The 23643-nt window shown below is 45.5% G+C and overlaps 1 protein-coding gene across 1 annotated transcript in view; it reads right to left on the bottom strand.

The window, feature by feature from the left end:
• Nucleotides 1–23643, bottom strand: part of LRIG2 (leucine rich repeats and immunoglobulin like domains 2) — an 81669-nt gene that overhangs the window by 27888 nt on the left and 30138 nt on the right. Inside the window, exons 5-12 of the mRNA XM_030220609.1 lie at nt 21395–21538; nt 19603–19746; nt 17037–17180; nt 6757–6900; nt 5047–5127; nt 2156–2227; nt 1474–1542; nt 139–302 (exon numbers count right to left, since the gene is read on the bottom strand). Of these exons, the coding sequence (XP_030076469.1) occupies nt 139–302; nt 1474–1542; nt 2156–2227; nt 5047–5127; nt 6757–6900; nt 17037–17180; nt 19603–19746; nt 21395–21538 (962 nt within the window). The remainder of the gene's footprint in view (nt 1–138; nt 303–1473; nt 1543–2155; nt 2228–5046; nt 5128–6756; nt 6901–17036; nt 17181–19602; nt 19747–21394; nt 21539–23643) is intronic.

The raw sequence follows: 23643 nt of genomic DNA, 5'->3' as shown, positions 1-23643 counted from the left end.
CAGATGCGAGGTCAGAGAAATTGGGTAGAGCAAGGAAGAGATGCTCTATCTGCTCTATAGCTTAGAGAAAATAGGACGTACATATTTCACAAATGGCTGAACCTCATTTTAGAAAAGAAAAGCCTTAACAATACTAACCACAGACAAATTCTTCAGAGTTCACATTGAAGAGGCTTTGCCCCGTTAGCCAATCTGGATGAGCACAGATAACCGTTACAGCCCGCTGCATGCCGCTGTCAGACAGCCACTGAAGAAACCATTTTATCTGGCAATCGCAGAGCAAGCTGCTTGTATTTAACAACCTGCAGAAAGAAGAAGGAAAGTTGGCACTAATTTGTTTTCCCTTTTGGGGAACCCCTAACTCTGTCATATCCTACTCGGAGATGATCAGGCAATGAACATCCAGACAAAAAACTGAAAAGCTTGGGCATGGGAAGGGATATTTTAGGATTTTTGAAAATCGTGCTATGTGCACACCATAAAAAAAATCATGTTTACATTGAAAAAAAAAGCACAGTACGGAGAAATGATCAGCTGAAATAGCTTTGGTAAAAATTAGCAACAATTATCTCCACAACCAAAGGGAAACTATTTTCTGTTGTAAATTAATTTTTATACTGCAGAACCTGCACTTTGTGAAATAATGCATTTCTATCACATTTTTCCACTGGTAGAGATAAAAGTACAATTCAGAGATTATCTACCAAAATAGTGCAGGGTCTGTGGTAAAAGCTCTGTGAAATGAGAATTTATGGCCCTAAATATAATGGAACAGGGGACAACACCAGAAATTATTTATTCGTGGAAAAAGTGGTGGATGTATGAAACAGTCTCCCAGGGGACAAGGTGGAGGCCAAAGCAGTAACAGAATTCAAAAGCCTTAGATATGCACGGATGACCCTTAGCTGCAAAGTAGTGACAGGTGAAACTAAAGATTAACCGAGGTGTGAGCCATTCCACCAAGGGTTGACCAGATGGACTTTACAGTCTCTCTCCTGTCAAATTCTTTGTTCCTGATTTATTGAAAATAAAAGGAATCGTTCTGCTCACACACAGGACAAGTGGCCATGTTTTATTTATTTATTTGTTGCATTTGTACCCCACATTTTCCCACCTATTTGCAGGCTCAATGTGGCTTACATAGTACTGTCAAAGGCGTTTGCCCAGTTGGTAGATAACAAATACAAAGTTGTATATTGATCGTATGAGGTATAAGTGGAGGGTCGGAATGGATGAAGATTGTGTGATAATATTTAACTTACTGTAAGAGGCAGAACACAACGCGATGGTCACTCATAGTCTACGCTAACAATTTCTTATGTCCCCCACACGCCAGTACTGGCAGCAAAGCCACTTGTGAAACTGTATGGCGTGAAAACCTTATACAAATGCTATTTTCATGCTCAATAAATCTATATAATATTTTCAGAACTACTTAGACAAAATCTCTATACCCGGGTAGCTCACACTCACAGTTCTTGGAGATGAAGATGTGCAAAAGCATTTTCTTGGATGGACACAATAGCATTATTGCTCAAATCACTGGAAAGGAAAGAAGATTGTACTCATAAAAATGTTTTAAAATACAAGTTAAGAAAACACTATTGAAACATTCAACTGGTCACATGTCCAATATGAACCTTCACTACTGTAGTCTTTCGTTTAAATTTCTCACTATGATGCAATGAACAGAATGTACTAAGGATTCTTATTTTTACATAAACAGCCTTTTGGCATATAATTTGTTTAAAAGGTGCTACAAAAGGTCATTTCTCACCAAACCATCCTTTTGTTCAAGGAAAATAGTTTTACATGCAGCAGTGAAACTGAGGCACTTTGTAACAGTACAAAAAATATATATATATAATCAAGTTAACGCCTTCCTAATCATGACAAAGGATTTATGATGTTCAGTCTATATATTTTTTCTCAGTGGAGAAATAACATTCACAAACAATATTTATGGAAGTTTGTTCATTAGTGAGCCTTTCGGTAAACTTATAGGAAACCATTGGGGTGGGATATTCTTCATTAAACATCCATCAACTTTTATCTAGTTTTGCTCTACGTAAGCGTACACCTCAGGATTTAGAAAACAACGCAACGACCAGCCTTCTGACCTTGACTGGCTGAAACGACCTCTGCCAGTACTTACAGATGCTGAAGTGGCTCTAGACCGGCAAATGCTCTCCTTGTAATGGATTTAATTTCATTTCCTTGTAAGATTCTGAAAGAGAGGGAAAACAAAAATGCTCTCAAGTTTTCAAAAAAAAGGTATAATACTGCGATGTCAGAAGAAATCAAAATTTTAAAGTACCTAATACCATAATTGTGCTAGGATGCAACTTGTTGCTGATTTTCATTTGTACAGCAGGGATGTCTTCTTTAGTTGGCAATACTACTGATTGGGGGTGGGGGGGAGGAAGGTGTGAGAGGCAGTACTGGGCTCAAGAGAAACTTAGCTGCTTCACACTAAGAGAACACACTGATCGCAATTTGGCCTGGGAAAAGTGTGCCTACTGCACAGAGCCCAGCACTACTTTGCCTTCTAAATAAAACCTCCTATCTTTATCCCTGAAACTCAAACCATCCTTCACCCCCCCCTCACTTAACCGAAACCTTCCCCCCTTACCCTGCGTTCTTAAAAACCTAGTAATCTTCAACCTATAATCAAAAAATGCAATATTACAGCCTTCCAGAAATGCTCTCTCCCAGTAAAATCATTTCTACAGTAGTCACCAGCTCTCTCTAGTGAAGGGGCTTCGGAATTTCTTTATGTACCAATACCACACTATTACTTAATGTGTTCAACAGAACACACACGTTGGTTTGCCTTTGTGTTTTCCCTTTACTGGCAGTATTCTTAGCGTTTCTCATGCTCTTAATTCTTTCATAATCTTTGCGTGGGCTTTATGCACACTTAGATCAAAAGCTTTCATTATTTACACTGACCATATCCTCTTAAATTTTAATCTTATTTTAGATGCAACTGGTTGAAGTTGGCATTTTTCTTATTACACTTTCAGATGAAAGAAAATAAAAGACAGCACACAGAAGCACTGTCCTTTACATTGACAACAGGATCTTTCAGTGTACCAGCCAGGTGGCTCAGCAGGAGTACAAGGGTCCTGGTGCAATATCTAAGTCAGATCAGGTGGGGGATGTTGCAGAGGAAGCATTCACAGCTCCAAGAGGGGAGAAGTCAAGGTCAATGTTAAAAGCAAAATCTGGCAGCTGTCTTTCCAGTCCATGATGCAGGTCCTGGTGCATGGCTCCCAGACTCAGGACGTTTAGTGCAATGGTCAGACTATTTAAAAAAAAAAAAAAAAAAATCCATGGTGCAAAAGAAGGTTCATGATGCCAGATTGTAGCATTGGGTCTGACTTAGTGGAAAGAGAAATAAAAAAGGAAGAACTGCCAGCAAAGAAGATCTGCATTAAAAAAATTAGAAATGAAACAAAAAGTGACCGAACACTAGTAATTCACCAAGCCATTCTAACCAGAACTAAAAATCAAGCCTACTTCCCAGAGCACACACAAACGCCTCATCCTGGTCTGCCTCCTGATGTTTCCCTGACATTCTCCACATTTTGCATGACAGGACTTCAGAGAATTTATTGCTGGAGAAGCACACACAGCAATTTCCTAATCCTTCTCTGGCTAAAAACAGAAGGCCATTTACTAACAGCAATGTTAAAGTCCATTATTTGCCACAAGGCCCATTTTATTCAAGTATTAACAGTGGTAACTCATGTCATTAATGAAAATGTGGTAATCCTACCTTTCATTTAGATCTAGGTTTAAATTATTACAGCAAAATAAACTAAGAAATAAAATATGTCAAGTTTAAACTTATAATGGAAACAATGAAGAAATTTCAAGTCAACATATGCATTTGCATTAGTGTGTCTTTATAGTTTATTTCTACAGATGAAAATGCAAGTTCATCCTTTTGCTATGTCCCAGTGACCTTGCAAAGCTCACTTAAACCTCCACTACCTCAGGTAATCTTGGGACCCAATTTTCAGTGGGAGATAACTGTGTAGGAGAGACTCCTTATCTGGTTATCTTCCACTGACTAGGCGATTCCTGGATTTGCAGTGGTGCATAACTTGACAGTGCTGCTGAAAATCCCGGGAGATCGTTTTGGTACTACTCAGATGGTGCCGGGGTGGAGCCAGTAGTCAGCTAGGTATTGCCGATAATTAGTGACGGTACCTGGATAGTTATTTTGTTAACTTAGGACAGCAAAATGGCCGTTCTAAGTTACGCAGGTAGATATCAAGGTACCACCGTTGAACACTGGTGACACCTGGGTAACTCCCAACAGGCTTCTCCTCCTAACCTACAAATGCACTCGATCTGCAGCCCCTCCCTACCTCTCTACCCTCATCTCCCCTTACGCTCCTACCCGTAACCTCCGCTCTCAAGACAAATCCCTCCTTTCAGTACCCTTCTCCACCACCGCCAACTCCAGGCTCCGCCCTTTCTGCCTCGCCTCACCCCATGCGTGGAATAATCTCCCTGAGCCCATACGCCAAGCCCCTTCCCTGCCCATCTTCAAATCCCTGCTAAAAGCCCATCTCTTCAATGTTGCCTTTGGCACCTAATCACTATTCAAGAAATCTAGACTACTCCAACTTGTCATTTCGTCCTTTAGATTGTAAGCTCTCTTGAGCAGTGACTGCCCATTTTTTGTTAAATTGTACAGCGCTGCGTAACCCTAGTAGCGCTATAGAAATGTCAAGAAGTAGTAGTAGTAGTAGGTTGCTGACTGCAGGGATGATCAGTACCAGCACCTGCATAGAAACCAGCACCAAATATCCAGGCACATTAAAGGTTGTCTGCATGGTATTTTCTATTCTATTAGAATGGGATACATTTGTCCTATTTTATATTGCGTTATTCCCCATTAAGATGTATTTGATGCTTTAACTGATCTGCTAAATCCAAGCAGTATAGAACATTTTAATAAATGATTAGGGAAAGGCATGAACTAACCAGACAATACATATAAAACAGAATTCAATGGCTCATCATACATACAATTTATTCAGTTTGCCAAGGCCTGCAAAAGCTTCATTCGAGTCTTCAATGGCCCATGAGATCTCGTTGTTTCTCAAATCTCTAACAATGGATGAGAAAAGTCTTATTATCCAACAGTCATCCTGGTTGCAAGGTATAAGTGAAAGATTGCTGCTTATTAATTACAAGATAAATACAATAATATAGACTGCCTGATATTCAAAGTGATTTAAGTGGGCAACAGAGGCTTCTGCCCACATAAATCACTTGGACCTGATTGCCAATACTCAGTGGCACTTAACTGGCCGTGCTGCTCAACAGCTCTGACCGGTCATGTTTGAAGTAGGCAGGTGAGGGGCAGTAAAAGGTGGGGGAGAGGGGGAGGAAGTGGCAATATTCAGCACTAGCACCCACATAGCTAACTGGGTGAGTTAAAGTCTCAAAGCTGTCCTAAATTCACCTGGTTAGCGTTATGGGCCCTGGCTGAATATTGGTTGGAACCCGCATAACATTTGAAATTATGTTCAGCCCCTCCAATCCTCCTCACACCCCAACCCGTGGAATGTTCTTCCCATCTGATCCCCTCCCAACCCCAGGCCTATACCTAAGATCCCTGATAGTCCAGTGGGGGCAGGAGTGTACCACATTCGATCCTGCCCCTAGCAGCAGCCTCGAAGTGCCAAAGTGGTTTATGGAGCTGAGTAATTTGTATGTTTTTCTGTGTCTGTAAAGTACTAATTAGTATAAATACAGGTTTCCATATTACGTTTATTTTTAACGTGTTGTAATCTACCTTAAACAGGCTATTGGTCCAGCCTGGTAGAACAGAAATGTCAAATTAAATTTAAGAAGTTTAGCCTGGTACCTCTTTAGCATCCTGAAAGCAGAATGGAACTTACAAACTAAATGTTAAAGCTAAAATACATAAAATGACAAAACTGGAAAGTAGTAACTTGGACCTACAAGGAATCCATACCGTGTTTCCCCGAATATAAGACACTGTCTTATATTAATTTATCCTCCCCAAAACGCGCTAGGTCTTATTTTGGGGGGGATGTCTTATTTTTCTGGGATCGTGGTCACCCCCCCACCCGAGGTCGCCCCCCACCCGAAGTCGCCGGGCCCCCCCTCCACCCGCCCTCCGTCGCTCCAGAACTAACCTTAAACTCCTTTCACCTTCGCAACGCAAGTTCCTTCCCAGCAGCAAGCAGCAGCAGGGCAGACCTCTCCTTCCTTCCATGCCCCGCCCTCGCCTGACGTACCGTAACGTCAGGCGAGGGCGGGGCATGGAAGGAAGGAGAGGTCTGCCCTGCTGCTGCTTGCTGCTGGGAAGGAACTTGCGTTGCGAAGGTGAAAGGAGTTTAAGGTTAGTTCCGGAGTGACGGAGGGCAGGTGGAGGGGGAGTTCGGCGACCTCAGGTGGGGGGGCGACCTTGTCCGGCTCTCGGCGGCCCTGCTGCAAAAAAAAGTTTGCTAGGTCTTATTTTCGGGGGGAGGCCTTATATTTACAAATGTAGCAAAATCGCTACTAGGTCCTATTTTCGGAGGATGTCTTTTTTTCGGGGAAACACGGTAGGTAAAATCTGGACCGTTTACCCTCGGGGTATATATGGCTATGAATGACCAGGCAGGTATGGTAGGCATACTATATGGACTGAGTAAACTACAACTTTCTGATTTCAATTCTGATTAAGACAAAGAAAGAGAAACAGTTTTGCTGTAACATACTTACAATGTCTGAAGGTTTGTAAGGCCCTTGAAAACATCGTCAGCAATGTGATTCACTCTGTTATCCCCCAGGTTTAGCTTTTCCAACATGCTCAGCCCTGCGAAGGCAGACTCATCTAAGCGGGTCAACAGATTGTAAGACAGGTCTCTGCAGACATTAAGATACACGAGAACAACTGGTTTAAAACTGTTCAAAATGAAAACTATGTCCACTCTGTTCTTTGCAGTCTTTCACAGGCAAAACATGAAAGAAAAATAAAAACCCACAAGGATCATCTTACCTGTCCATTAAAACCATTTTTAGAAGATGCTACATTGTGTATTGTGGTTCAATCCCTTCTATTAAGCATTCTGGATTACAATAATGTCTTATGAGTTGGCTTAGTATCAGATATAAGTAAAAGCTTCAAATGGCCCAGTACGCCGCTGGTTGGATATTATTAGGCGAGAGCAGGTGGGAGAGTGCTCGCCCTCTACTGCAGTGCTTACACTGGCTCCCAATCCAGGAAAGATGGACATTCAAACTTTTGGGATAGATTAGTACCATATGTTCCTCGACAACCCGAGTCCACAAGGGAAGCTACTTGAATCTCCTAGTACTCAAAGCTTTTACGTCTATGTTTACTAAGGTGCGCTATGGGCGCGTTAGCGTTTTTAATGCGCGTAAATGATTTACACACGTTAAAGGCTAAAACGCCCATAGAAATGTATAGGGTATGATACATACCTGTAGCAGTTGTTCTCCGAGGACAGCAGGCTGATTGTTCTCACGACTGGGGTGACGTCCGCGGCAGCCCCCACCAACCGGAAATAAGCTTCGCGGGACGGTCAGCACGCAGGGCACGCCCACCGCGCATGCGCGGCCGTCTTCCCGCCCGTGCGCGACCGCTCCCGCCAGTTGAATGACTAGCAAAAAATATGAAACACACAACTCCAAAGGGGAGGAGGGAGGGAAGGTGAGAACAATCAGCCTGCTGTCCTCGGAGAACAACTGCTACAGGTATGTATCATACCCTTTCTCCGAGGACAAGCAGGCTGCTTGTTCTCACGACTGGGGTATCCCTAGCTCTCAGGCTCACTCAAAACAAGAACCCAGGTCAATTGAACCTCGCAACGGCGAGGGTATAACAGAAATTGACCTACGAAGAACAACTAACTGAGAGTGCAGCCTGACCAGAATAAATTCGGGTCCTGGAGGGTGGAGTTGGATTTACACCCCAAACAGATTCTGCAGCACCGACTGCCCGAACCGACTGTCGCGTCGGGTATCCTGCTGGAGGCAGTAATGAGATGTGAATGTGTGGACAGATGACCACGTCGCAGCCTTGCAGATCTCTTCAATAGTGGCTGACTTCAAGTGGGCCACTGACGCTGCCATGGCTCTGACACTATGAGCCGTGACATGACCCTCAAGAGTCAGCCCAGCCTGGGCGTAAGTGAAGGAAATGCAATCTGCTAGCCAATTAGAGATGGTGCGTTTCCCGACAGCGACCCCTAGCCTGTTAGGGTCGAAAGAAACAAACAATTGGGCGGACTGTCTGTTGGGCTGTGTCCGCTCCAAGTAGAAGGCCAATGCTCTCTTGCAGTCCAATGTGTGCAACTGACGTTCAGCAGGGCGGGTATGCGGCCTGGGGAAGAATGTTGGCAAGACAATTGACTGGTTAAGATGGAACTCCGACACCACCTTCGGCAGGAACTTTGGGTGGGTGCGGAGCACTACTCTGTTGTGATGAAATTTGGTATATGGAGCATGAGCTACTAGGGCTTGAAGCTCACTGACCCTACGAGCTGAAGTAACTGCCACCAAGAAAATGACCTTCCAGGTCAAGTACTTCAGATGGCAGGTATTCAGTGGCTCAAAAGGAGGTTTCATCAGCTGGGTGAGGACGACGTTGAGATCCCATGACACAGCAGGAGGCTTGATAGGGGGCTTTGACAAAAGCAAGCCTCTCATGAATCGAACGACTAAAGGCTCTCCAGAGATGGCTTTTCCTTCCACACGATAATGGTAAGCACTAATCGCACTAAGGTGATTCCTTACTGAGTTGGTCTTGAGGCCAGACTCTGATAAGTGCAGAAGGTATTCAAGCAGGTTCTGTGCAGGGCAAGAACGAGGTTCTAGGGCCATGCTCTCACACCACACGACAAACCTCCTCCACTTGAAAAAGTAACTCTTTTTAGTGGAATCCTTTCTAGAGGCAAGCAAGACCCGGGAGACACCCTCAGACAGACCCAGCGCAGTGAAGTCTACGCCCTCAACATCCAGGCCGTGAGAGCCAGAGACTGAAGGTTGGGGTGCAGCAACGCTCCGTCGTTCTGCGAAATGAGAGTCGGAAAACACTCCAATCTCCACGGTTCTTCGGAGGACAACTCCAGAAGAAGAGGGAACCAGATCTGACGGGGCCAAAAGGGCGCGATCAGAATCATGGTGCCGCGGTCTTGCTTGAGCTTCAGTAAGGTCTTCCCCACCAAAGGTATGGGAGGATAAGCATACAGGAGGCCGGTCCCCCAATGGAGGAGAAAGGCATCCGACGCTAGCCTGCCGTGTGCCTGAAGTCTGGAACAGAACAGAGGCAGCTTGTGGTTGGTCTGAGAGGCGAAAAGGTCCACCGAGGGGGTGCCCCACGCTCGGAAGATCTTGCGTACCAGTCTGGCATGGAGCGACCACTCGTGCGGTTGCATGACTCTGCTCAGTCTGTCGGCCAGACTGTTGTTTACGCCTGCCAGGTACGTGGCTTGGAGGAGCATGCCGAACCGACACGCCCAACGCCACATCCCGACGGCCTCCTGGCACAGGGGGCGAGATCCGGTGCCCCCCTGCTTGTTGACGTAATACATTGCAACCTGATTGTCTGTCCGAATTTGGATAATTTGACAGGACAGCCGATCTCTGAAAGCCTTCAGTGCGTTCCAGATCGCTCGGAGCTCCAGGAGGTTGATCTGCAGATCCTTTTCCTGGAGGGACCACAGACCCTGAGTGTGGAGCCCATCGACATGGGCTCCCCACCCCAGGCGAGATGCATCCGTCGTCAGCACTTTCGTGGGCTGCGGAATTTGGAATGGGCGTCCCAGGGTCAAATTGGTCCGGATGGTCCACCAGAGCAGTGAAGTGCGGCAACTGGTGGAGAGGCGGATGACATCTTCTAGATTCCCGGTGGCCTGGAACCACTGGGAAGCTAGGGTCCATTGAGCAGATCTCATGTGAAGACGAGCCATGGGAGTCACATGAACTGTGGAGGCCATATGACCTAGAAGTCTCAACATCTGCCGAGCTGTGATCTGCTGAGACGCTCTGGTCTGCGAAGCCAGGGTCAAGAGATTGGTGGCCCTCGCTTCGGGAAGGTAGGCCTGAGCTGTCTGGGAATTCAGCAGCGCTCCTATGAATTCCAGAGACTGAGTTGGCTGGAGATGGGACTTTGGGTAATTTATCACAAACCCCAGCAGCTCCAGAAGTTGGATAGTGCACTGCATGGACCGGAGGGCTCCTGCCTCCGAGGTGTTCTTGACCAGCCAATCGTCGAGATATGGGAACACGTGCACTCCCAGCTTGCGTAGATAGGCCGCTACCACCACGAGGCACTTGGTAAACACTCGTGGGGCAGAGGCGAGCCCAAAGGGCAGCACACAATACTGAAAGTGCCGTGCGCCCAGTCGGAATCTGAGATACTGCCTGTGAGCTGGCAGTATCGGGATGTGAGTGTATGCGTCCTTTAAATCCAGGGAACATAGCCAATCGTTTTTCTGAATCATTGGCAGAAGGGTGCCCAAGGAAAGCATCCTGAACTTTTCTTTGACCAGGAATTTGTTCAGGCCTCTCAGGTCTAGGATGGGACGCATCCCCCCTGTTTCTTTTCCACAAGGAAGTACCTGGAATAGAATCCCTGCCCTTCCTGCCCGGGTGGTACGGGCTCGACCGCATTGGCGCTGAGAAGGGCGGAGAGTTCCTCTGCAAGTACCTGCTTGTGATGGGAGCTGAAAGACTGAGCTCCCGGAGGACAATTTGGAGGCAGGGAGGCCAAATTCAGGGCGTATCCGCACCGCACTATTTGGAGAACCCACTGGTCGGAGGTTATGAGAGGCCACCTTTGGTGAAAAAATTTTAACCTCCCTCCGACCGGCAGATCGTCCGGTACGGACACTTGTAGGGCGGCTATGTTCCCGTGGATCCAGTCAAAAGCCCGTCCCCGGCTTTTGCTGTGGAGGCGCAGGGGGCTGCTTAGGCGCACGCTGTTGACGAGAACGAGCGCGCTGGGGCTGTCCCTGTGCCTGACGAGGCCTTCGGGCCGGCTGGTTGTACCTACGCTTTGCAAAAGAATAGGGTGCAGCCTGCCGTGCCCGGGAAAAAACGCCCACCCGTGGGGGCGGGTGCTGAAGGCGCCCGGTGGGAGAGCTTGTCGAGAGCGGTTTCCCGCTGATGCAGTTGGTCCACCATCTGCTCGACCTTCTCACCGAAAATGTTATCCCCCCGGCAAGGGACGTCAGCCAGTCTCTGCTGGGTGCGGTTGTCCAGGTCAGAGGCACGCAGCCATGAGAGCCTGCGCATCACTATACCTTGGGCCGCAGCACTGCCATTTCCTCCCCTCACCCTCCCCACTGACAGTTTGAACTTCGTGGGTGTGGCTTGGATCTCTTTCAGGGAGAGAAAACTAACAACTTATAGCAGCAGCTTCAGAGAGCATTTTCCATCTCACAGATAGGCTGCAGAGAATACCTTCTCCTGCTTTAGACTTAGCCTGGCCTCAGAATGACATCCTATAGTATATCTCCTATCACCTTCTCCCACTACTCCAACCAGAGTTACACCTAATCACACTGACCACCCTTCAACATCTTCTGTCCTTCTGTGACTGTTCTCTTGTGCTTGACTGCTTAAATATTTTAAATTTAAATGCTTTACTTTTTGTCTATTAGATTGTAAGCTCTTTGAGCAGGGACTGTCTTTCTTCTGTGTTTGTACAGCGCTGCGTACACTTTGTAGCGCTCTAGAAATGTTAAATAGTAGTAGTAGTAGTAGCACGAGATGCCACGTCACAGGTGTCAAAAATCCCCCTGGACAGGAACTTTCTGCACGCCTTCAGCTGCCTGACCACCTCCTGATAAGGCCTGGACTGCTCCGGCGGGAGCTTATCGACCAGGTCCGCCAGCTGTTGCACATTGGTCCGCATGTGGATGCTCATATAGAGCAGGTAAGATTGGATGCGGGTCACGAGCATGGAGGATTGGTAGGCCTTCCTCCCAAATGAGTCCAGAGTGCGAGACTCCCGCCCCGGGGGCGCCGAGGCGGTATCCCTCGAACTCCGTGCCCTCTTGAGAGCAGAATCCACGACCGCTGAGTCATGGGGCAACAGGGGCCGCATGAGCTCTGGGTCAGAGTGGATCCTGTACTGGGACTCTGCTTTCTTGGGAATGGTGGGATTAGTTAGTGGTCGCACCCAGTTCCGGAGCAGCGTCTCCTTCAGGACATTGTGCAGCGGTACCGTGGAGGACTCTCTAGGTGGTGATGGATAGTCGAGGACCTCGAGCATCTCGGCCCTCGGCTCTTCCACAGAGACCACGGGAAAGGGAATGCTTATAGACATATCCCGCACAAAGGAGGCAAAGGAGAGACTCTCAGGAGGTGAGAGCTTCCTCTCCGGTGACGGCGTGGGGTCCGAGGGAAGGCCTGTAGACTCCTCGGAGGAGAAATATCTCGGGTCCTCCTCTTCCCCCCACGAGTCCTCGTCCTCGGTATCGGACATTAGCTCATGTAGCTGAGTCCGGTACCGGGCCCGGCTCGACGTCGAGGCACCAAGGTCTCGGTGTCGTCGAGCGGTGGACTCCCGCGCCGGCGGGGACGGAGCTCCCTCCATCGACGTCGACGGGGACTCCACCTGCGTGGCTGTCGAGACCGGCACCGCAAGCGGCGGCGGTGTCGACTGCCCCGGCGCCGGGCTAGAGCTCGCCGGCGCCACAGTCATCGGCGCCGAGGGCGCAAGCACCCCCGGCGCCGGCACAGCCTGGCGCATCAGCCCTTCCAGGATCCCCGGAAGGATGGCTCTGAGGCACTCGTCCAGGCCCGCTGCCGGGAAAGGCGGTGGGGCCGGTAAGGGTGTCGGTGCCGGAAGCTGCTGGGGGCCAGGAGATGGCACCGAGGTGCCGGAACCCCGACGCGTCGGTACCTCCACCACCGACGGAGATCTCTCCTCTCTGCGATGACGCTTCGGCGTCGACTCCTCTTCAGGGTGCACCGAGGGCTCCCGGTGACGGCGCTTCTTGTCTTTTTTCCGGTGCACGTCACCGGTGCCGGAGGGCATGGAGGAGGAGGAGGTCGATCCCCCTCGGTCTCGGGGTACCGGGTCCGACAGGGTTCGGTCCCGTGGCTCACGAGTTGAGGGAGTGACCGGGGCCGACTGCCCACGCGGTCTCTCTACCCCACTCTCGCCGGCGGACCGGCGGGCCGACGGGACCTGTTCTCCTGGGGTCGCTGCCATCGGTGCCGATGTCTCGGGCATCGATACCGGTACCGAAGAACCGGTCTTCGATACCGATGCCGTCGAGGTCGACGTCGAGGGGCCGGCGCAAGTTCCAAAAAGACGGTCCCGCAGAACTTGCCTCGCAACCTGAGTCCGTTTCCGGAGACCGAGACACAAAACGCACGACTTGAGATTGTGCTCCGGCCCGAGGCACTGGAGGCACCAAGCGTGGGTGTCGGTCTGCGAGATCGGCCGGCCGCAGCGACCACACTTTTTAAATCCACTCGGGACCTTCGAGGACATCGACGGAAAAATCGCGTCGGCGAAGTCAAAGTCGGCAATGGTGGCTAAAATCACACCACGAAATTGTAACCGACCGAGCGGCCACTAGGCCGCAACGAGGCGTCCCCGCTAGAAAGCGAGGGAAAAGAAGGAGCGCGTGCTCCACACGCGCAAAATTCTTTTTTTTTTTTTTTTTTTTTTTAATAAAAGAGAAAGAAGAAAAAGAAGAGGCCGAACAGGCCAAAAGCGACGATCCGCGTAAACGCGGTCGAAAAAATCCGGCGGCTGAAACGAGAGAGAGGGGAAAACACAACTCTCTCAGTCGCGGAAAAAAGTAACTGGCGGGAGCGGTCGCGCACGGGCGGGAAGACGGCCGCGCATGCGCGGTGGGCGTGCCCTGCGTGCTGACCGTCCCGCGAAGCTTATTTCCGGTTGGTGGGGGCTGCCGCGGACGTCACCCCAGTCGTGAGAACAAGCAGCCTGCTTGTCCTCGGAGAAAGGCGCGTTACCGTTTAACGCGCCTTAAATTTAAAGGTGCGTTAGAAACGCTAACACACCTTAGTAAACATAACCCTTAGTGTGATAGGGTCAGAGAAATGGAACAGGCTACATCTTGCCATGAGAAACAAAAGCAAAGAAACGGCTCTTTGTAGGAACTTGAAAACATTTTTCCCTGTTAATCAGCAATTGATTTTACTTTTATTATGCTCGTGTGACATCACTGTATTTGTCCAACTCCCTTTTGGGAAAAAAAAAGAGTGGGTTTTTTGGGGGTTTACCATCTGTACATCTGCCGCCACTGGTGCTAAAACCGGAAATTCAATGCTGGGCCCTGTGCGGGCTTTGGCATTGAAATTCTGTTTTTGTAGAAGCTGGCTAGGTCAATATTCAGACTTAACTGGCCATGGGCTAGTCCCATTTATGCACTAAACATGGCTGGTTAACTCTGAATATTGAGAGCGAAATGGACTCTGCCCCTGAAACGTTCCCAACGTATCAGGCTTCCCGGTCATTTTCAGTGCTGCTGACAATCACCGGATAGCGTCATACGAGTTAACTGGTTGGCAGCTGTTCCCGTCTGATTAACTCGCTTTGAATAGCAGCCGGATAGTTTGTTGTCATTTTTTTTTCTTGACTTTGTAAATCATTTCGATGTCTTGCTAAACACCACAAATAAATACTGCCGTATTATTTTCACAGTTTTAAGGTGCTGCCCTGCTATTATTACTTGGCTTTCCCAACCATATTCGACTGTATAAATGAATTCTTGCAGGTGGTGCACAGTGTATCCAGTTTTAAATGTTAAAATGGAAATGGGATTAATATCCTTGTGAAAATTCCATTGATCTCTAAAGACAGAACATCTGTTTAACAACTGACCTCCCCATCTCTTTCCACCACCACCATCATGCTGAATTCAGTACTCATTTACAAGGAAGCAGACCCTTTACTGAAATACCTACAACTTCCTTTCTGAGATCCATTCTCCCTTTGCTGAGATTCCCTCATTCTTTATTGCCTTCTTTTCCCAGCACCAATCATTAAGACCCATTTTCCTCAAGACAGTGCCAAAGTGAAGTAACTGGGCACACAAGAAATGCCAGAAATTTTACTTAGTAAAACTGAAATATGTACAAATATATGTATTATTTTTGAAAATAGAGAAATTAGCAGATGAAACCTAATTTTCTTTTCTTTAGTCCCAGAAGACCAGTCCAGGACCTGCAGGTTGAGCGGTCAACCCCATCCTTAATACACAAAATATTATTTTGCATCCTTTGAATTTTTAGTCTATGTGCTAATAACCTACTAGCTTTACTGCTGAATTCAAAGGACTGTTGCTTCAAGAATTGTAACAGATTTTTTAGATCCTCCACCTGCCTATTTTTTGTCTCCGCCAACTGTGCTCCTGGATCCCCCCTCCCAGGCTGCCACTTATAATCCTGCTTAAGGAAGTACCACAGAATTTTAAAGAATTTATAAACCCTTGTGGGTATAGCTTACAGGTAAATGCAGAATATTGCTGGAATTCTCGATTCCAAAAGGTAGCTTACTGCTTACACAGAAAAGCATTAAAAGGGCCAAATTTAGTAACATGCATTAGGCTTTTACAGTTACTGCTTGGTAACTGCCAAAATTACCATGTGGTAAACTGTGGAACCCATGTGTTAATGGCTGGGAATGTTTCCAGTATTTTTTCATACAGTTAATGCAAATAACTACATTGTAGATAACATTCTAATTTTTTTAACATTTCCCAGCCCTAAAGGTGTTTGCCACTGGGAATTATTTCAGATGACTTTTATATGTAATCAAGCAGCAGCTTTTTGGTCAACAGGATTAAAGCCTCGTCCAGTTTTGCTAGTTTTAAGAAGATGCTTAAAACCTCTCTTTAGGAAATATGTTTTAAAAACAGTGAGATTTGTTATAATTTTGTTGTTAATTCAATGTATGCTCCTAGATGTCTGGTCTAGTTCTCTTATTGTTATCCGCTTTGAACTATATTTGGTAATAGTGGACTATAAGTTCTGTAACTGTACGGTGCAGGTAATTCCATGTTATCCGACGTGCTTTTTTATTTATTTATTTGCTGCACTTGTATCCCACATTTTCCCACCCATTTGCAGGCTCAATGTGGCTTACAAAATGTTACGACGACATTCAGATTAATAGAATAAGAATTTCAGAATATAGATACAGATAAGGTGCACAAGACTATCATGGCAATCATATTAACGGAATAATAATTTCAGAATTGTTACAAATAAAGGTGCATAGGTATATCATGTAGGATTGGAAGTGGATAATTAGATAAAACATACATAATGATATCAGGACAAGATATAATACTCAGTAATGAGGAAGTAAATAAAATAAACAAATTAGGAGAGTTCCATAATAGTTGTATCTAGAGTAATTTGGGAGTCAGATCGTTATGGGGGATTTTTTTTTTGTACGTCTTTACGAATAAGAAGGTCTTCAGTAATTTTCGGAAGGTTGTCAAGTCGTGTGTTGTTTTTATGGTGATCGGTAATTCATTCCACAGTTGTGTGCAGATGTATGAGAAGCTAGATGTATGTATAGATTTGTATTTAAGTCCTCAGCAGCTGGGATAGTGAAGATTTAAACAAGTGCGTGATGAGCTTTTGTTGTTTCTCACTGGCAAGTCTATTAGGTCTGACATGTAAGTTGGGGCATCTCCATAAATAATTTAACATAAATAATGTTAACAGTTAACATACAGTAACTACCTCCACATTAACCACCTACTCTACATTGGACAGTTAATGCAGGAATTAGCAAGGGCCTGCGCTATTAGTGCTCAGTCAATAGGCCCCCAAGTAGTAGAAACTTAAAACTGGTAAACAAAACTACTAATTGGGTTTCTGCCAGGTACTTGTGATCTGGATTGGCCACTGTTGGAAGCAGGATACTTGACTAGACGGACCATTGGCCTGACACGGCATGGCTGTTCTTATGTACAGTATTGTTCTTGCTACATAAACATTTCTTCCCAGCCCTGCAGACTGGAACGTCACCCAAAACTTACAGCTCCCATAGGCTCTGACAGAACTCGCACGCATCTGGACTGATCCTGCTAATAACATTCTGGCTCAGGTAAAGTTGCTGTAAAGATCGTAAGCCGTAAAGCCAACCCTTGCTCACTTCTGTCAGGTTATTGTGCTCCAGTTCTCTACAAAAGAAAACAAAAGCAAAAGTCTTATGATACCTGTGGAAACAAACAACATGCAGTCCTTTCAGTTGTGTAAGTTGTCTCAATTTCTACATTTCATACTGAAAATACAGGCCACCGTGTCAGTCTTCTTGAGGTATTTTTCTGTTCTAAGATGCTGTCACCCAGTGTACCAGACTGGAATTTCACAAGGATAAGGGCGATGCATTTACTAACCAGTTAAGAATAATGCACTGTTACACAGTGTAAGCATCTTATCGATCCCCATTCCTTTATTTGGGCTGGCTAAACCTATCCATTACATCTCCATATGTCTATGTGTAGATATAAAAGCACTTTGAGGGGAAGTGGCTAGAGCTATGGGTTAAGAAACAGTAAAGCCAAAGTTCAACGCCTGTTTCTGCCACTGGTCCTCTCTGTGCTCCTGAACAAGATACTTGATCTCCAATCGCCCTCAAGTACCCATTTACAGTGCAAGCTCCTTTTTTCTATGTGTGAAATACTTTTTTATTAAACTACCATCAATCAGATCCAGATACACCAAAGAAGCAACAAGAATAAACACACAAAATTTGAATAATAACTTTCAACAGTATTTCCCCATTCTGTGGTTATAATCAAGATATAAACCTCATTCTCCTTCATCCTCCAAAACCAATCCCCAAGCTCCTACTATACTGAAATTGCTCATGTTGTTCCTTCATAGTCTTCCTGGGTGGGTGGGTGGGGAATTATATAGTCATCCCATAACCACCCCTCACTACCCTCCCATCAACCAACACCTCCTCCCCCTCAGTGCTCTCAGTCAGACTCTGTGAGGAAGCGCCTCCAACACGGGAGACCAGATCTGTTGCAACAGTCTCCAGGCCATGGGGAAGTCACGTCGGGCCCCCAAACACTCAACTTTTAACCAACTGTGAATCTTATTTTTCTACTCCATTACAGTAGGCACCTCTTGGCTCTTCCAAAGACGAAGGACACACTTACGTGCCAATAAAAAGGTCTGAGTAGAGCACTGGCACCTCTACGTAAGTTCAATTGAGTAAGTAAAAAAAAAAAGGGTTGAAAGTCAGCACTCACAATGCAAGCGCCTTAAAGCAGGGGCACTATTATACCTGAATACGAATTATCACTGTACAAAGCTACATTTTGTGTAGTAGTGCTTTAATATCTTATTTTTACTATGTTTACTATTACAGATTCGGTTACCAAGAAATTCTAGTATGTTTAAAAACCTGGAAGTTTGCAATTTCCACTGCAGAATACTGCAGGTTTCAGGCACATTGACATTTGCATTATCCACAATTGTTTTTTTTTTTTTTTAATCTCTTTTGCAACTATTGTATAAAAATCCTACTAGCTAGCTCCAGGTAGCCTCAGGAGCTAATCTCTTATCGCATCATAGTCATCTTCTATATAGCTGATATACAAAATGTTTATCCGTTTCATTTGAAATGTAGTTAACAAAATTTTGTGATTAAAAATTTTGCAAAAGGTACTTTTCATTTTCCTTCTATAACACAACTCACAGTGATTTTGCTACTGAGAGAAAAACATGTGATTTATACTAAATTGAACCCGCCGATTCCAAATATGAACTCCGAATTTGCCTGACACGTCTAGATTTTAAGTTATACATGCAAAGCCTATTCACTTATAATATTAATGCTTGGGATGCATTTGTGCTAGTAGTGAAGAACTTCCTTGGGAACAGACGAGCTGAAAACTATGCTGAACTAGTAGACAACATGCTTAAGGCATACGAACAACTTGGCTGCCGAATGTCAGTGAAAATGCATTTCTTACATTCCCATCTTGACTTTCTCCCACCCAATTTGGGACAGGTAAGTGACGAACATGGAGAAAGGTTCCATAAAGACATTTCTACAATGGAGAACAGATATCAAGGCCGCTGGAATCCCAACATGATGGGGGACTATATGACTGGTCACAAACGCAAAAGCAGATGCCTGAAGCACTTTTAACAGTCCTGGGCCTCACTGAAGTAAGACTTTTAAACTGGAACACGAGACTTTTTTTGAAATTTTGTTACATTTTCATATACTGTTTACCACGAAAACTTTGATGTAGATCAGGTAATTGTTGGAGTAAAACTCGTTCTGTAAAAAATTATTCAATGCTGTCCAAGTGCTTAATTCATTTGGGCAAACTTATGCATAACAAAATTTCCTTACGTGTTACAACAATTCTGACTTCGGATTTGGAACACGCACACTGAATTTAGTATAGGACAAATGGTTTTTGCCCAGTAGCACATGAAAATTTTTTTTTTTGTTGTGCTGTGTAATCTAAAGTTACATCAATAACATATGGGTTCAAAATACGAGCCTCTAGATTTCAGAAGAAAGAACAGTCTTTATCATCTGAAATTTTAAGTTGACATGTTATAGTTTATACTTACAACTGTTCCATGTTATCCAGCCCAAAGAACGCTCCATCCATTAGTTTGTTGATACCATTCCTCTGCATTTTTAGAGACTTCAAGGATTCGAGCCCTTGGAATGTAAGACTTTCCACAATTTTGATCCTGTTCCTCTTCAGTTCCCTTAAATTAACACCACAATAAAGACATATCAGGTACAGCAGCTCTGAAGGAATATCTGGCAGCAAGAAACAGAAGTCTGATGTCACGCTGGCTAGCTCTCAGCTCAGGTTCTCGCTGTTGACCTGCAAACGTTGCTTAAGACACACAAATCAACCAAGTCCCTTTATTAGGGATTATGTGGTGATCAGCCAAAGAAAAACAAAGTAGTGGCTCGAGGGGTGTAGCTTAGTCTCCAGGCCTTCGAAGCCTCTTCCAGGAGTGGAGGAGTGGCCTAGTGGTTAGGGTGGTGGACTTTGGTCCTGAGGAACTGAGTTCGATTCCCACTTCAGGCACAGGCAGCTCCTTGTGACTCTGGGCAAGTCACTTAACCCTCCATTGTCCCATGTAAGCCGCATTGAGCCTGCCATGAGTGGGAAAGCGCAGGGTACAAATGTAACAAAAATAAAACAGATACTATTGGAGGTTCTACATGGAATGTTGCTACTATTGGAGATTCTACATGGAATGTTGCTACTATTGGAGATTCTACATGGAAGGTTGCTACTATTGGAGATTCTACATGGAAGGTTGCTACTATTGGAGATTCTACATGGAATGTTGCTACCATTGGAGATTCTACATGGAATGTTGCTACTATTGGAGGTTCTACATGGAATGTTGTTACTATTGGAGATTCTACATGGAATGTTGCTACTATTGGAGATTCTACATGGAATGTTGCTACTATTGGAGGTTCTACATGGAATGTTGCTATTCCACTAGCAACATTCCATGTAGCAGGCTTCTGTTTCTGTGAGTCTGACGTCCTGCACGTATCTGCAGGACGTCAGACTCGCAGAAGCCTGCGCGGCCACATTGGTGATCTGCAAGGGACAACTTCTACATGGAATGTTGCTACTATTGGAGATTCTACATGGAATGTTGCTACAATTGGAGATTCTACATGGAATGTTGCTATTCCACTAGCAACATTCCATGTAGAAGGCTGCGCAGGCTTCTGTTTCTGTGAGTCTGACGTCCTGCACGTACGTGCAGGACGTCAGACTCACAGAAGCAGAAGCCTGCGCGGCCACATTGGTGATCTGCAAGGGCCGACTTCTACATGGAATGTTGCTAGTGGAATAGCAACATTCCATGTAGAATCTCAAATAGTAGCAACAGTGGAGGAGTGGCCTAGTGGTGGACTTTGGTCCTGAGGAACTGAGTTCGATTCTCACTTCAGGCACAGGCAGCTCCTTGTGACTCTGGGCAAGTCACTTAACCCTCCATTGCCCCATGTACGCCGCATTGAGCCTGCCATGAGTGGGAAAGCGCGGGGTACAAATGTAACAAAAAAAAAAAAAAAAGTGAGATTGACTTTAGGAGGAAGGGAAAATGTATGGACGATAGATGGCAGCACATACTGAAAAGGGCTAAATCAAGTAATGTAGAGAAAGCATGGAAAATAGCACACAAGTAGTATGTAAACCAAGACCAAGGACACTACGTTAAGAAAAATATTAAAGGAATATGTATCTCTACAGCGCTGGGCATACCTGGTGGCACTGTAGAAGTGAGACGTAATAAGGTGGGAACTAAAATTATTTTAACTGTAGTACAAATCAGTTTCTGACTACAAAAGTATTTTAGTTGAAAACAAGTTACTCACAGGTGCTGCAGTTGGGGCAACCTGAAAATTTTCGGCTGAATTGTACTTATTCTGTTTCGGTTTAATTTTAGCACAAGTATTGAACTGGATAAATTATCAAAGCAGCCTGCTTCCAGGGTCTGTATCCTGTTGTTACTCAAGTTCCTATGAAAGAAAAATAAATGACTTTTTAAGTTTCAAGACATATACCTTTCATAACTAGCACTTGAAATTAAAGGGTAGAGAACATCCCTCGAAGCCCAGTACTGCCAGGGAATGAAAAGCTAACGAGATGTGCTGCATAACCTTACGTACAATGCCTCAACTTGCATGCATGGCACATTGAAAGGAAGCGCAAACAGCAGGACTTCAAATGCTGCAAAGATATTTCATATCAATGTTCCAATACTGTAGGACAGCTTCAGTTAACGCAATGTCCGATTACTATATGAACAAAAACCTCTGCCAAGGGACCACCAGGTTGGAGGAACAGACATACCACTACAGTATCACAACAGGAAAAGGAGAAGCAGGGTTGTAGAAGGTCTTCTAACACAATTTCCACTGCAAATATAGAATGTATAGCACTCTCGAAGGTTTTTTTATGGCCAATGATGAACAGAGGATCATATAAAGATCCGTTTCAGCTCTATAAGATTGCATTAATCCAGGAGCTCTGTGAGGCCATTTTTTCCTTCGGTGTAAACATCTATGTAATTTAATACATTTTCAATACGTGGAAACTATTGTTTAGCTATGTCTTCTAACACAAGGTGCAGATGCAAGAGGCTTTGTTCAAATGTTTATAGAAGCAACAGCTGAGAACAAACAGCTAGGATCATGTTTTGAGGCAGTCGCATGCGCTCAAGGGTCTGCTGATGTGTCACTCATAGGTCGGTGTAATTCAAAAACAGCAGTGATAACTCCCTATAGACCCCAATGCGAGGTAAATTGCTTGGATAATGGATGCCAAAGAGTAGTGTTCAAGTGCAGCTGTTGCTTCAATAAACATTGGAACAAACGTTCTTGCATCTGCACCTTGTGTTGGGAGACCCTCTACAACCCCTACTTCTCCTTTCCCTCTTGATTTCTTATCAATCATGAACGATGAGAAGGAACATTTTGCACTACAGATTATGATGGGGAGATAATTGGAGAAAACACCCACATGCTTTTCTGTTTGGGTGTTGAGGAGAGCCACTTCGTTACTTTGTGACAGAGATTCTGCTGCACACAGGGGTCCTTTCACTAAGGCGTGCTCAGCCAAATAACACATGTCTTATCCTTTAGTGCGTGCCTTAGTAAAAGGACCCCACAGGTTGTTGGAAGATAAGCACATTGCTCTTTTAATGTAACACTGACACCTTGGGATCTTTTGTTCTCAAAAGTTTCTTTGATATTTTTGAATTTATTTGGCACTAAGTATTTGATTTGCGGAAGTACACTGGTGTTTGCCTTATGAAAAAGCAAAAGAACCCACTCTATTAACGGCTGTAGATAATAAGGCTGTGCAGTAGGTGAGAAAATGATCTGAAGGCTTCTCTATTATTAAAAACTAGTAAAACATGCCCGTTTCTGGAGGAAATGAAACGGGCGCTAGCAAGGTTTTCCTCCCGAACCCCCCACCCCCACGGTGTTGTGAAGCCACTGACCGCCATTGCTCCACACCTCGTCAACGCATGCCACCTTCATCCACTGACGCCATTGCTCCGCCCTCGACGTCATCACGTTTGACGCGAGGGCGGGGCCCAGACACAGTGATTTCGGTGGCTTCACCACCACGAACCCGAAGGAAGTGCCCGCAGGAAGTGACACTGACGTCAGTGTCCTCAGAACGTTGAGGGTGAGTTTTATTGTATAAGATATTTTTAAAAGTCTAGTTTACAGTGACACTATTTTTACTTGGCTGTTAAAAAAATCAGCTGTTTTGTGGTTTTTATATAATTGATTGGTCCAAAACACAGCTAACTTTCTTCAGACTCCCACCCCACGGCACAACCTCCAGTTTGTTCCAATGAACCTCACCTTGTGGCACATCCCTCACCTTGCTCATGTGACCTCTTACCTCTCGTGGCACACGCCTTCAAATAGCTCTAGTGACATCCCCACCACTAAGCGTCTTCCAGCAACTCCTACCCCATGGCACATAGCTGCAGCTTTCTATAGTAACCACTACCCCCATGGCGCATACACTCCATCTGGCTCTGGTGACTAACATCCCCTTCCCTGTCACTTGCTCTAAAGACCACTACTGTGGCATGCTGCCCTCC

The sequence above is a fragment of the Microcaecilia unicolor genome, chromosome 12, assembly GCF_901765095.1.
Source record: "Microcaecilia unicolor chromosome 12, aMicUni1.1, whole genome shotgun sequence".
In the NCBI taxonomy this organism is placed as follows: domain Eukaryota; kingdom Metazoa; phylum Chordata; class Amphibia; order Gymnophiona; family Siphonopidae; genus Microcaecilia; species Microcaecilia unicolor.
The sequence above is the reverse complement of the archived record's forward strand: the minus strand, read 5'-3'. Positions and strand labels throughout refer to the sequence as shown.